At 38.8% G+C, this 15,505-nt stretch overlaps 1 protein-coding gene across 1 annotated transcript in view; it reads right to left on the bottom strand.

The window, feature by feature from the left end:
* Positions 1-4,772: 4,772 nt before the first annotated feature.
* The window catches only part of LOC124111979 (adenylosuccinate synthetase-like), a 30,394-nt gene continuing 19,661 nt past the window's right edge, over positions 4,773-15,505 (bottom strand). Inside the window, exons 8-13 of the mRNA XM_046471912.2 lie at positions 13,028-13,151; positions 11,243-11,397; positions 10,380-10,504; positions 9,292-9,389; positions 8,102-8,251; positions 4,773-6,253 (exon numbers count right to left, since the gene is read on the bottom strand). Of these exons, the coding sequence (XP_046327868.1) occupies positions 6,195-6,253; positions 8,102-8,251; positions 9,292-9,389; positions 10,380-10,504; positions 11,243-11,397; positions 13,028-13,151 (711 nt within the window). The 3' untranslated portion in view covers positions 4,773-6,194. The remainder of the gene's footprint in view (positions 6,254-8,101; positions 8,252-9,291; positions 9,390-10,379; positions 10,505-11,242; positions 11,398-13,027; positions 13,152-15,505) is intronic.

Genomic DNA, 15,505 nt, shown 5'->3' with positions numbered 1-15,505 from the left:
CTGTAACCACTAGGTTTACCCAAGCCCTTGGTTAATATATTGTGCAAGTTCAAATTAACAAGCCACCTGAATTCATTAGTTGTCCCTTGAGTATCTTATCCTAGCTCTGTCCCCATACCCTGCTTGTAACAGTATTTCAGCCATAGCATGGCATATCTACATAATCTGAGAGGAAAGCCTGAATTGATGCTGGTCTTTGACATTTAAAACCTGGTGAAACCCACAAGCACATGTTCGATGCTCACAAAGCATCGTGAATTTGGAATTTGAGCCTACAGTCCTATGTTTCTGGCATGACTAATGCATGCAACTTTGCACTCCAAATTCCAGTGCCTTAGATGACTAGGCCACCTGCACATAAAAGTATACAATGCCTCGACACCAAAGTTTATATTATGCCTTAACGACAAAGTTTCTAATGCCCTGAAGCCAAAGGTCTTCTTGCCTTGACACCAGAGTATGCAATGCATGGATGCCAAAGTTCATAATGCCTTGACGCCAGCATATATAATGCCTTGAAGCCAAAGTTCATTATGCTTTGAAACCAAAGTACATAATGCCTTGACACCAGCATATATAATGCCTTGACACCAAAGTTAATAATGCCTTGACATAAACATACATAATGCCTTGAAGCCAAAGATTATAATGCCATGACACCAAAGAATGTAATGCCTTGACACCAAAGGACATAATGCTTGACGCCAAAGAATATAATGCCTTGATGGCAAAGTTTATAATGCCTTGACACCAAAGTTTATAAAGCCATGACACCTCAGAATGTAATGTCTTGACACCAAGGACATAATGCTTGACGCCAATGTTTATAATGCCTTGACGCCAAAGGTCCTATTGCCTTGACACCAACATATAAAATGCCTTGACACCAAAGTGCATGATGTATTGACATCAACATATAAAATACCTTGACACCAAAGCGCATGATGCACTGACACCAACATATAAAATACCTTGACACCAACGTGCATGATGCATTGACACCAACATATCAAATACCTTGACACCAAAGTGCATGATGCATTGACACCAACATATAAAATACTTTGACATCAAAGTGCATGATGCATTGACACCAACATATCAAATACCTTGACACCAAAGTGCATGATGCATTGACACCAACATATAAAATACCTTGACATCAAAGTGCATGATGCACTGACACCAACATATCAAATACCTTGACACCAAAGTGCATGATGTATTGACATCAACATATCAAATACCTTGACACCAAAGTGCATAATGCATTGACACCAACATATAAAATACCTTGACACCAAAGTGCATGATGCATTGACACCAACATATAAAATACTTTGTCATCAAAGTGCATGATGCATTGACACCAACATATCAAATACCTTGACATCAAAGTGCATGATGTATTGACACCAACATATCAAATACCTTGACATCAAAGTGCATAATGTATTGACACCAACATATCAAATACTTTGACACCAAAGTGCATAATGCATTGACACCAACATATCAAATACTTTGACACCAAAGTGCATAATGCATTGACATCAACATATCAAATACTTTGACACCAAAGTGAATAATGCATTGACACCAACATATAAAATACTTTGACATCAAAGTGCATGATGCATTGACACCAACATATCAAATACCTTGACACCAAAGTGCATGATGTATTGACACCAACATATCAAATACTTTGACACCAAAGTGAATAATGCATTGACACCAACATATCAAATACTTTGACACCAAAGCGCATGATGCACTGACACCAACATGTAAAATACCTTGACACCAAAGTGCATGATGCACTGACATCAACATATAAAATACCTTGACACCAAAGCGCATGATGCATTGACACCAACATATCAAATACCTTGACACCAAAGTGCATGATGTATTGACACCAACATATCAAATACTTTGACACCAAAGTGAATAATGCATTGACACCAACATATCAAATACTTTGACACCAAAGCGCATGATGCACTGACACCAACATGTAAAATACCTTGACACCAAAGTGCATGATGCACTGACACCAACATATCAAATACCTTGACACCAAAGTGCATGATGCATTGACACCAACATATAAAATACTTTGTCATCAAAGTGCATGATGCATTGACACCAACATATCAAATACCTTGACATCAAAGTGCATGATGTATTGACACCAACATATCAAATACCTTGACATCAAAGTGCATAATGTATTGACACCAACATATCAAATACTTTGACACCAAAGTGCATAATGCATTGACACCAACATATCAAATACTTTGACACCAAAGTGCATAATGCATTGACATCAACATATCAAATACTTTGACACCAAAGTGAATAATGCATTGACACCAACATATAAAATACTTTGACATCAAAGTGCATGATGCATTGACACCAACATATCAAATACCTTGACACCAAAGTGCATGATGTATTGACACCAACATATCAAATACTTTGACACCAAAGTGAATAATGCATTGACACCAACATATCAAATACTTTGACACCAAAGCGCATGATGCACTGACACCAACATGTAAAATACCTTGACACCAAAGTGCATGATGCACTGACATCAACATATAAAATACCTTGACACCAAAGCGCATGATGCACTGACACCAACATATAAAATACCTTGACACCAAAGTGCATAATGCATTGACATCAACATATAAAATACCTTGACACCAAAGTGCATGATGCACTGACATCAACATATAAAATACCTTGACACCAAAGTGTGTGATGCACTGACATCAACATATAAAATACCTTGACTCCAAAGCGCATGATGCACTGACACCAACATATAAAATACCTTGACACCAAAGTACATAATGTCCCTTGAAGATCTAAGACAAATTGACAAGGGATGCAAGCCAAATAAAAAGACACAAGTCAATATTTGTGTGAAAATAAATTCAAATTTATTAGTGTCTTACAACTATCAAAATTGGCTCCAATATGAAGTAAATTAGACAAGATATATTGAAAGAGGTCATGTCATAGAAATGTATTTCTGCTATCTTCTTATACAAATAATGGCAAATCACTGCACAATATTATTAGAATGGTGTTCATTGAATAGTGTCTGGTGTTCTACATTTTGAACAAATCAAACATTCTCAAATAACTGAGATGTCAATCCTGTTGGTAAAAATAGTTCGTAAACTTGTTTAAAAGATGATATCGTCAGGTTTTTCAACTGTAAAAAAACCAGACCATATACTCTATCCTGGCAATAATTTTTATCTAATTTTTCATAGATGTTTTAATAAGGAGAATCAAAAGTGTAAAAACACAGACTGGATGTATTTCATGTTACTAATTTGACTAAGATTAACTATAGTAATATGAAAGAATCCAGTGATCCCATTGTCATATGTAATTTTTTACTTAATGAACTTGGCAGTAAAATTGTAACAAAAACAACAATATAATCACAAGTCACAAGTTTCAAATTTCATTATCTTAGAAGAAGTCAATGGTGGCAAGATTTGACTTAAAAGCATTTTTGAACACTCATCCGTGACAGGTACAGAAACCTGGTTGAAGTTTTCAGATCTATCCTAAAAGACCACAGTTAATTCAATGAAGAGGAAAATATATGTTACCATGGCTATGATTTTAATCTGTTACCAAAAAGAAAGAAAGCTCCATTACAAAATGACTGATATAATTCACCAATATGGGGCCCCGAGTACACAGCTAATAGTCTGGCTAATTATCAGTCCTGATTCCACTGCCACAGAGCAATTAAAAGTCAAGGTATGTACAGCTAAGATGTCATCTCATTAAAAAACTACTGTTTGCATGTCGTGAACACTACATTGTAAGCACTACTTCTCAAGCATGCTCATCCCACCTTCAAGAAAAAGATCAAATTGCTCCAATCACTGAAACTGTATTTGCAAGTTTTCTAAATGTACTGTACTGAATCCCATGGGAAAAGACTATTTGCTGACTCTCAATGGCATTTTCCACCAGGAGTTTTGATTTAACACTGCTTGAACAGTATTTCTGTCACATTTAAGGCATGTCAGCTTGATATGGGAGGAATGCCCAAAGTTATGTCGATGACTGAGTCCATGGAGGGCTTGATTTAAGGAACTGGATTTACGTGCACCAGGTTCATATTGACATGAAAACCTAGCTGCACTAGACAGGTTGCACGATTGTTTATAAGTTGGAACATAGGCCAGTCTGGTGCCACTGACAGTGAAATAATGACATAATGCTGTTAGTATTATGGGCATGTGCACATAATCTTAAAGTACCCACAGTTTGAAGACATCAAGCTCAAGAAAGCATGACAAATTACACATAACACTGGGATTGGTGATATAGTATGGTAACTATAGCTTAGAGGTATTGTCAATCTCATTAAAATCAGATCTTAGTTCTCGCTACCGCGAAACAAAGATCTGAGGGCATCCCATTACGGGTCACGTCAGACCGACCTTGCGCGAACTTTGACCGACCAATGGAATGACCAATCAGAAGGCAGCTTTATGGCACAAATTTCAAATTGGCGACTATGCTTCGAGACATATTTTGACAAATTCTCGATTACAAATTTGAAACCTGAACAAAAAAAACATTCTGGAATGGCTAATAGATGGTCTAGATTGTAAGGATTCAGTCCTTAAGCCTGTAACTATCGTTCGGAATACCCCATGTTAAAGTTTTCGAGATTGCATGATTAGAAATCACATTCCGACTGTCACTTTCATAATTTGGTAAGCGACGCACTGATTGGTTGGATGAAAGGTTGTTCTGACCTGACCCCTAATGGGATGTCTTCAGATCTTTGTTAGCGGTAGCGAGAACTAAGGTCTGATTTTAATGAGATTGGAGGTATTGGGTCCAAAGATTAATGTTAAATAATTGTAAATAATTAAGGGCTAGTCAGACACATATTAATTTGTGTCATGCACTTGCTGCAAGTACATTAATAATAGATTGCATTTTTCAGTAATAGGTTGCACTGATGCATGTTTAAAATAGCTAAATCGAGCCCTGCATAGTGAAAGGATAACGATTGTTGTGGCGATCAATACTGAACATTACAGGTAGTAGTGTGAATGAATAGGTTTTTGTGTGATAGTTAACATTTCAGCAACAATAATGGCCATTTGTAAGTCAGAACTTGGGAATAGTGAAAGATCACCGATTTATGTTTATCTCACATTTGGTGAACATAACATTGTGACCAGCTGCTTCCCGATACGAGGTACAGGGCCCGGGAGGGGTCACTGAATCACTGAATCATTGAATCACTGAATCATGACCATCAACCAGCGGTTGTTAGCAAGAGCAATCATTCATGCTAATTGAATTTGAAAACAGTCATCCTTTTTATGCCAAATAACCTAATTCTTTCCTAAAGTGAGTGAGTGAGTTAAAATTTAACATTGCATTGGCATTATTTCAGCCATATAGTGACTTTTCCTCAAGACAGGCATGATTCTTCCCTAAAGACAGTCATCTGGTATATGGTACACTCTCTGTTGGTAGGAGCAATACACTACTGCTCAGAAGTAGTTACCACTTTTCTTGGCGCAGAACCAAACCAGTATAGAACAGTAATTCTGCAAAAGTGCTGCTTGATTCCTCAATCATTCTGTGGTAATTCCTCAATCATTCAGTGATAATTCCTCAATCATTCTCTGATAATTCCTCAATCATACTGTGCTACTCCAGCAGAACTGTACTATGGAAAAAGGGAACGTAGTGGTGAGGAGTCGTGTAAGTACAAGAAATGGTTTTAGATATTACATTTACATGGTTATTGTAACAGAAAAGGCCTCTTGTCTCACTAAGTAAAGGATCAAACCCATGAGGAACCACCCACAGCAAGATGAATATTCAGAAAAAAAATCCAAAGCTCTTTGAGAACTCTGTGAAGGAATTTAAAAATCATTAAATGCAACATACATATATATTTAAACCTTTCAATATTGTCCCACTCAAAAATAATGACCTCTACTATAAAATATCTCTCAAATACACATAAAATCGGTCACGTTTATACATGACAAAGCAAATCATCCATCGCATACGAAGATAAGATGGTGAAGGTCGAGCATGGCATCCATCCACACGTGGCTCGGTCAGCAGTAACAGACGATTCAGATATGTACACTTTGTAGATGTCATTGACCTTGAAGCTCAATGATGGACTCTCGATCTTTGCCTACGCCAATCCACCAAACTGGAACAAAGGGAGGAAGATTAATATAGATATGTACCCATGGTAACCCTTCTCCTGCATTTACCAAAATTGATATTACTTCTGAAACAGATGAGCCTGCCTAAAATTTTGGAAAATGAAAAAGAGGTTTGTTTGAAAGGGATACATATTTCAAATCTCTTGCTCACACTTCATATCGATAGTGAGTATGTATGATTTTACGCAATATTCCAGCAATATCACGGTGGAGGATACCAGAAAAGGGTTATATCGAGAGCATTTATTAGGCAACATAACAATTTTTGTATTATTATTATCATTGTTTTAGCTCATGCGAATACTTTAAATCTGTGAAATAAGAAATGTTTGAATGAAAGTCAAAGGGTCCTCGTCATAATGTTAGCTGCTGAGTTGGTCCCTTGATTCAAATGCTTCACATTTCAGGATTTTGAACATTGATTAAATGGTTGTTTGTTTGTTTGCTGTTTAATGCAGCACTCAGCAATATTCAAGCTATATGACGGCTGTCTGTAAATAATCGAGTTTTGACCCGACAAGCCAGTGATTGACATCATGAGCATTGATCTACAAAATTGGGATAGGATGACACCAAGTCAGCGAGCCTGACCACCCAGTCCCGCAAGACGCCTCTCCTGACAATCATAGTCGCCTTTTACATCAAGCATGGGTTGCTGAAGACCTATTTTACCCAGGATTTTCATGTGCCGATTAAATGGAACAGGAAGAAGATCAAATAGGAGAGAACGGCATTGTCAGTTTTGTCTGTGAGTCAGCTGATGCCACCTTTGGTTAGTTCATCATCACTCACTGAAATCATGGCATAGACTTCTCCAGGGATATATACTGTAAACCACCTGGGCTACAACTGTGTGAATGCTGTTTTACCCATGTTCCCGGGGCAGGGGAGTTAACTGACTGTAAAAGTCCAGTTTCCACCCTTGCCTCGGCCAGAATTTCTGGGTTCGATCGTAGCGCCACCAGTGGCTGTTTCGAGTTATCTCCCTTCTAATTCCCTCCTATTGACCAATCAGATTCCACCTCTGATGTCACATTTGTTCAAACAAAATGGTGGCGCCCAGTGAAGACAAGCTGATCAACAATCAAGATCTATTTCTGTAATATAACAGGACTTACTTCGCGAAGTGCATCAAATCACGTAGCACCTTGATTAAAACATGAAAAGATTTGGAAAGCAGTACACACGCTTTGCAAATCCTACAATCGACCGAAATCTGCGCGCCAGTTTTTGAACAGGATGCTGATTTTGTTACGCAATTTTGATTGGACTATGCAAAGACTCGTTAGTCCAGCCAAAACATAACTCCATAATTCCAACCTAGTTCCGGCAAGGGTGGAAACTCGACTTTTATAGTCAGTTAACTCCCTTGCCTTGGGAAGATGTGTTTTACCAGACAGTTTTACAAGTGAGTCAATGTTATTTTATAGACAGTCTTGCAAGGGAGTGAATGTTGTTTTAAAGACAGTCTGCAAGAAAGTGAATGTTGTTTCATAGACAGTCTTGCAAGTGAGTGAATGTTGTTTTAAAGACAGTCTGCAAGAAAGTGAATGTTGTTTCATAGACAGTCTTGCAAATGAGTGAATGTTGTTTTATAGACAGTCTGCAAGAAAGTGAATGCTGTTTTATAGACAGTCTTGTAAGTGAGTGATTGTTGTTTTACGGACAGTCTCTGCAATAAGTGAATGATTTCCATTAAAATAATAATGGACACATACACACATTCTGCAACCTGAGCCATCTTGTATCAATGTTCCTGCAACTGTCAACACCCTGCTATGGATAGTACAGCTACTCTGTCCCCAATGGAGGATCATCACACCAGTAATTACCTGGGATTTCAACCAGCTCTTCTATCTTTCGGACATAATTGAGGGCGTTCTTAGGGAGGTCTGCAAGTGTGCGGATGTTTTCCGTGTTGGACTTCCACCCTGGTAGAGTGACATACTCCACCTCAACTTTCAGTAGATCTTCATCAGATGCTGGGGACACAAGGCATACCATTTACATACATTAGTGTGCACCAGTACTGAACAATTGTAGTATAACATTTGCAGCATATTAAGTAGCAGAGCTCCAGATAACTTTTTGAGCAGTTGAGTTTTTACTCAAAGGTTTCTATTTTATTTGTGATATTACTTGGGTAACTAATATTTTTTCACTCCTCTATTCATCATTCTATTGGGTTCTTCCCAAAATGTGTAACATTTTCAGATTTAAAAAAAAAAAATGAAATAATGTTTTAGATGTAATATAATGGTTCTAAATATAGGCTTGACTTGGAAAGTAAATTAGCTCGTAATTGTGTTTTGGAAATTAGCTGTTGTACACGTGCTGAAAAAGATTCAATGGGTATTTACGTGTGCTGTTTTCAAACAATTGAGTTTTCCATTTAATACATGCATTTCTGTACGCAAGTTAATTGAAAGTAATTGGGTTTTGAATAGTTTTGGGGGGTATTTTAAGCAAATACGCGGCTTATCTGTAGCTCTGGTAAAGCCAGAAAAACTAGTGGTTGATAGTATGAGCAATGTCCCACACTGTCAGCGTACTACGCAATCAACCGGGTCACCGAGTCTGACCCCTGAAGTCGCTTTTGTCGGCTCTGACAAATGGCTGATGTTATAGGGGAATCTCCAAGGGCTATGTGAGTGAGTGAGTATGGTTTGAGTATGGCTTTTAGCAATGTTCCCGCAACTTCACGGTTAGGCTGGGGCCTCTGCATGAAGAGAAAACACTTTAACCACTAGGCTACTCTACTCCCCTCAAGGGATACATTAATACTAGGAGTCTGACCACCTGATCCATCTTACAAGCCATAGAGTGCTGGGCACTAGTTTTAATCTTGATCTCCCCATTATGAATTTCTTTATTTATAATGCATTCTAGCTCTTGGAAGAGTGAGTCAATGTTGACAATTTCCATGATAACTGTACCATCCACGTAAATAATCTTGGACTGTATTCTCAACATAAAGACCATACTGAAATTACACTGAAAATCTAGTTATGAATAGTCTTACCCGGAAAGGTATCCAGTTTCTTTCCGTCAATGTAATACGCAATTCCAATCTTGATCTCATCGAACACATCCAGAATGTCTAATTTCGTAACTGCAACTCTGCAATGAAATATTACCATGTAAGAACAACATGAACAAAAATGTGTTTTCTTGAACATATATCACCATTTGTCAAATGTGGGGGAAATGTGTGTGTGTGTGTGTGTGTGTGTGTGTGTGTGTGTGTGTGTGTGTGTGTGTGTGTGTGTGTGTGTGTGTGTGTGTGTGTGTGTGTGTGTGTGTGTGGGTGGGTGGGTGTGTCAGGGTAATCAAAACCATTGGGATCTGGGGTAAAAATATAAGGAAGGGTGAAATGGGGTGTAACTCATTCCGCTCAAGAATATTGCACTTATATAGTGACGTGCATGCACGTGTGTGTGTAGCACTTGTACTTTTCCGGACTTATGCCAAGTTTATAGTGACTAGCCTACTGAGATACCATGCCGCAGTTTAACATAAATACCCCACTCAGACACAGCCAAACACCCGACCTTCCGTTCTCCACGGAGGTGGTCGGTTTAAATAAAAGGAAACATTTTCTAAACTGTATTGTTGGTATGCATGATGAGCACAGTAAAGAGGAAAATGAAATAACTATTTTTTTTCATTTAAATGGCAAATAAATGTGTTTTCCATTAATCTGGAATGTATTTCATTAATACTAATATAAGTCAACCATGTTAACAAACTCAAAGTGAGAAAAAACTGTCCGTTCTCAAAACTTTCCAAATTTGTGTTATATAGGACATATACCAATGTTATCATGAAGTATCAAACGTTGGGTGAACCTGGAATTCATCCCATCCTGCTGACCTTACCATCCCACAAGCATGAAGGAAAGGGGACCTTTTTCAGCCTGGACTCTGGGGAAGTATGTGAGTGATATTTAGCAATATTCCAGCAATATCACGGCGGGGGACACCAGAAATGGGCTTCACACATTGTACCCATGTCGGGAATCGAACCCGGGTCTTCGGCGTGACGAGCGAACGCTTTAACCACTAGGCTCCCCGACCGCCTCTGAGGAAGTATGTAATTGTTGACACTCACGCTGTGAAGCCGTTGATGATGTTGGAGTATCTCAGCATGACAGCGTCCAGCCATCCACACCGCCTCGGTCGGCCAGTTGTCACACCGTACTCGTGGCCTCGGTCCAACAACAATTTCCCTTTTTCCTGAACAGATACGTAAGAAATTCAATAATCACACTCCAACTGTCGGGTTACGATGACAAACAACGAACACATTGCAACGATCTGAACCTAACAAATGTCACATGGGATACTGGTATCCTTGTCTTGCCCTGTACACAAAGCCTAACCACCCAGCCCCCCTTCCAATGGTCAATAGCATGACCAACAATCCATTCCTGGAGAACGCAATGCTCCAGGTGACTGTCATCATCCTGGTCCCAACAGTCACTCAGTGCGACCACGTAAATCAGTCCAAAAGGACCAGCAGACTCACATTAGTGGCATAAACAAACAACACACTTCATCGTCAATACTTCAATACACATTACGTTCCTCCATCAATACATTTGTTTGTTGTTTAACACCGCACTCAGCAATATTCCAACTATGAGACAGCGGTCTGTAAAAAAATTGAGTCTGGACCAATCAATCCAGTGATTAACATCATGAGCATCCATCCACGTAATTGGGATACAATGATAAGCATCAACCAAGTCAGAGAGCCTGACCACCCGATCCCGTTAGTATTCTATTCTACCCCCTGAGAATCCATACAGCCACATACATACACTCTTTTCAATGTGGATGCTTGATGCTCAGAAACGATGGGCGGTACAAAATATCTACAATATCGTGGGATCATAGCTTTGTGGGGTACATGAGCTGAGCCCTCACTTCAGTGGATTTATTCAAGGCATACCTTCAGTGACAAGAACCTACCTCCTTGAGCTCTGTGGGGAAGCCCCCTGTGCCTACCCGGGTGAGGTACGCCTTGACCACGCCGAACACCTTCCCCACATTGCGGGGTGGGATCCCGAGGCCTGTACACACGCCACCCACGCTGCAGTTGGACGAGGTCACGTATGGGTACAACCCTACAAGACAGCAACAGATGTAGAGTTAGTGAATGTTGTTTAATGCTAAGGTCAGTAATATCATGTAATTATGTCGGGCACCATCACGTGAGGGTAAAACCCTACAAGACAGCAACAGATGTAGAGTTAGTGAGTGAATGAAGTTTATTGCCAGGGTCACCAATATTCCATGTATTTGATGTAATTATGTCGGGGCACCATCCGCATGTGTACAACCCTACAAGACAGCAACAGATGTAGAGTTAGTGAGTGAGTGTAGTTTATTGCCAGGGTCAGCAATATATCACGTAATCATGTCTGGACAAGACAAACAAGTGGTTGATAGCATGATCAATGATCCACAGTGCTGGGTGAGTGACACATAACCAGTTAGGCCACATGTTGTGACTTAGTCAGAAATGGCTTCTCCAACATTTGATCCCTTAGGACATTCTGCTTTGGGAGGGGGAGGGAGTCCATGGCGTTGCCACAGCAGTTCTCCAGCTTTATCACGACAGCCTGTAAATAATTGAGTCTGGACCAGCCAAACCAGTGACTAGCAATGCACTATCAGGTCACAATGACATGCAGTCAGTCATCAGTTACTCCACAGGATTAATTGATACAAGAAGCTCATCATGAACTTTTGAATGTATATCGCCCCACACCACCAATATTTTAACTATGTGACGGCGGCCCGTATATAACTAAGTCTGGACCAGAGAATTGTGTGATTGGGTTGCTTCTTTACGACTTGTGACCCGCCAAGATCGGAGGGAGAATAGGTCTTAAGCAACCCATGCCTGCCGTAAAAGGCGATTATGCTTGTCGTAAGAGGCGAATGACGGGATCGGGTGGTCAGATTCGCTGACTTGGTTGAAGCATGTCATCAATCTCAATTTTGTGGATTGATGCTCATGATGTGGATCACTTGATTGTCTGGTCCAGGCTCATTTTTTTACTAAACCGCCGTCATATAGCTAGAATATTGCTGAGTGCGGCGTAAAACAACAAACCAACCAACTTTACAACTAGTGTAGGTTGCTGGGGACCTATTCTAACCATGAAGTCATATATTTAACATCATACATTAACACATAAGAAATGTATGTTTTTTAGTAGTGTGTGAGTTGGGTTTTACTACTGCTTCGAACAACATCTCCGATGTACCATGTCTTGTCAGCTTGAGGGAGGAGCGCCCGAAGTGATGCAGGTTTACCAGGGTGGTGAAACCCAAGAGCAGGGGTATGGTGCTGACAAATGATAGATAACAAGAAAACAGAGTTATCATCCCCTGCTGATTGAAGAAGGGAGGTAACTCTAAGGCCTTGACTGTTTACTTATTGTGTTGCCAAAAGTAACATTCTTTTCTCCAGGGTTTCATATTTTCAAAATATGTTCACATGACAAATGATTCAATGCCTGCCTAAACATTTTCATGACTTTCCACGCATGTCATTTCTAGATTTACAAATTAATAATCAGATTTAAGGCCTTTAAAGGGCAAACCTCAATTCCAGGCATTTTCAAGGCATGTGCAAACCTTTTTAAGGATAGTGATCAGGGAAAATGGAATTCAAACCCAAGATCAACAAAGCCTGACTGTTCTGTCACCAAGGTCAATGTAATGAAAGACAAGAAATGAACATACCAAAGTCTATATCCAGAATAGTAGACTGGGCTCCTTCTATCAACACATTCTTCCCCTCCTTCAGACATTTGTTCAAGTAGTAGATTGTATCGGTGACCATTGGTCGAATCTTTTCTCGTAGCTCCTGAAACAAAATAGCACCATTTGAAATCTACACCACAATGTCAGGTTTGCCTGCAAACAGCAAGTTACATTAATAAACTCAAACATCGGCTCTAATGGAAGAGGTTCAGATGTTGCTAAAATCCCTGCTGATCACTGCATTGACCAGTTTAGTCGTAATACATTCACACCAAGTGCATTTGCAATTGTGACCTATATATATATAGGTATATATATACACACAGTGAAACCAAATTAATCCTGACAGTGATGTTCCTATAAAAAATATGCAGACGAACAAATTATAAAATCTGAACAAAAGAACACTGCAAAGCCACGCATTTATTACTTTTTTCATTTCACGGTCCAAGAAAAAAAATAATTAAACATTAAAATATTTATTTGTATTATGTCTCCTGCTCATAATATAGACCTCTTATACAATAAAAAATATTATATATAAATTCAATGTCTAAATCACACGCAGTGATTCAAGAAGCCAGCTGTAGTTTTTACTCCATGGCAGAATGACTATAAATAAATAATCAATGATTGACATAGATCTAGATATTTTTTTTCATTTTTATTTTTATTTTGACCAACCTTGTGTGGAAAAGCTGGAATAAATCTGTGAAAAATAAATTCAATAAGTGTGGCCTAAAGGAAGAAAATCATTGAAAAATGTCTGGGAATTTTATGTTCACGATGCAGTGGTATGCACAGTGTTGAATACAGTCCGAGTCACTGTATGTATGTAATAGGAATCCAAGATGCTTCTGCACATGTGAGGGTTGATTGATAAATTTTAAGCCTCACATAGAAGAAATTGTGTAATGGTTACATCTTTGTTGTGGCCATCACAAGATGTCAGAGGTATATCCACAAAAAACTTGAGTCACTTCAGCAAATTGTTTCACTGTGACACTGTTGCTTTGAAAAATGGACACACTTGAGGAATGTGCAGTGACCTAGTACTTGCAGAAAAAAAGGCTGAGCACAAAATCAATCCTTGAAGATATGAGTTGTAAAATGGTAGGGAAAATACATGCAGTTTCTAACTAAACCCAACAATCATTGGCATGATTCCGCAGCATTTCGCCGACATACCAAATGCACTCATCCAAGAAAAAACTTCAGATTATTTTAAAGGGAACATGTTGAAAAAATCACAACTTCAGTGTAATATTTGGAGGCACTGTTGATATTTTTGTTGATTGACAAAGAGAGATGAGTTTCCCAAAGTTACTATACACAAGCTGGTAGATGGAACAAGTAGATGTGACAGTGACTGAACCTTGAAAACAACTTTTCATCCTTTTTCATCCATAAATACCATGTTCACCCAAGATACAAAGATAATTTTTGAAACGATATGGATAGAGGTTGTAACCATGTTTTCTAAACAACACAAGTGATACCTTTATATTGAATAACTGAAGGCTCTTATTCATATCAAGCAAAACCTGAAAACTGACAAGTTGTTTTAACCAGTGGTTGATAGCATGAATAACGGTCTACTGTCGGTATATGACATTACACAATAAGCAAGGTCACACACTGAAACCACCCAATCCCATTCCGTCTTCTCCTTCAACAAATGAAGAGTAAAGTCTTTGAGAGGCATTCAGAAGGTACCCCTAATCACTTGAATACTAAGAAGCGTATTGAGTTAATATATATATACAGATATCAGCGCTCCAGATAAGCTTTTGGTGCTGTGGGTATTTTACCCATGCATTTTAAAACCATTGGGTATCAGTAATTCTATCTGGGTATTCAAATTTCTGTTACCCACTAGTTTTTACACATGTGGGTATTTAAGTAAAGCATTTAAAAACACTATTCATCAAGTCCCTGCAAACTGGTGTCGTGTGGGTTCGAGAGCTTTATAGCACTCAAAAATACCATGATACTTCTACAAGAAAGTGTGATGGCAAATGATCATGATGTAACTGTCATCATGGAGTTTGGCAAGTTTGACGGAATGCCCGGTTATAATTTCAAAATAAGTTGCTGATATGCTAATCGAATATGCAGGGTTACTTCACAATATTTTGATGATATGCACAAGTTTTATTTTTGTAGCGTATCTGTAATGTTCGTTGCATATTTGATATGCTTGGATTTTATTTTACTGCGTATTTCTGCATGTCTGATGCGTATTTTACGCAGATACGCAGCTTATCTGGAGCTCTTGATATGTTCCCACAAGGTCAGATTAATGTTGTGTGCTGTAACCAATCACTGCTCGCATTGGACGCCATGATTATTTTGCTGTCATATTGTTGACCTAGTCAGCTCTTTGTTATAACACCCATCACTCTACGTTCACTGTACCTAACTAGATTCTCTCCCACTGATCCCATGGGGTTCCTC

This window comes from Haliotis rufescens, unplaced genomic scaffold (genome assembly GCF_023055435.1).
Source record: "Haliotis rufescens isolate VD_foot unplaced genomic scaffold, xgHalRufe1.0.p SCAF_3, whole genome shotgun sequence".
Taxonomy (NCBI): Eukaryota; Metazoa; Mollusca; class Gastropoda; order Lepetellida; family Haliotidae; genus Haliotis; species Haliotis rufescens.
This window is presented reverse-complemented; position numbering and strand designations above follow the sequence as displayed.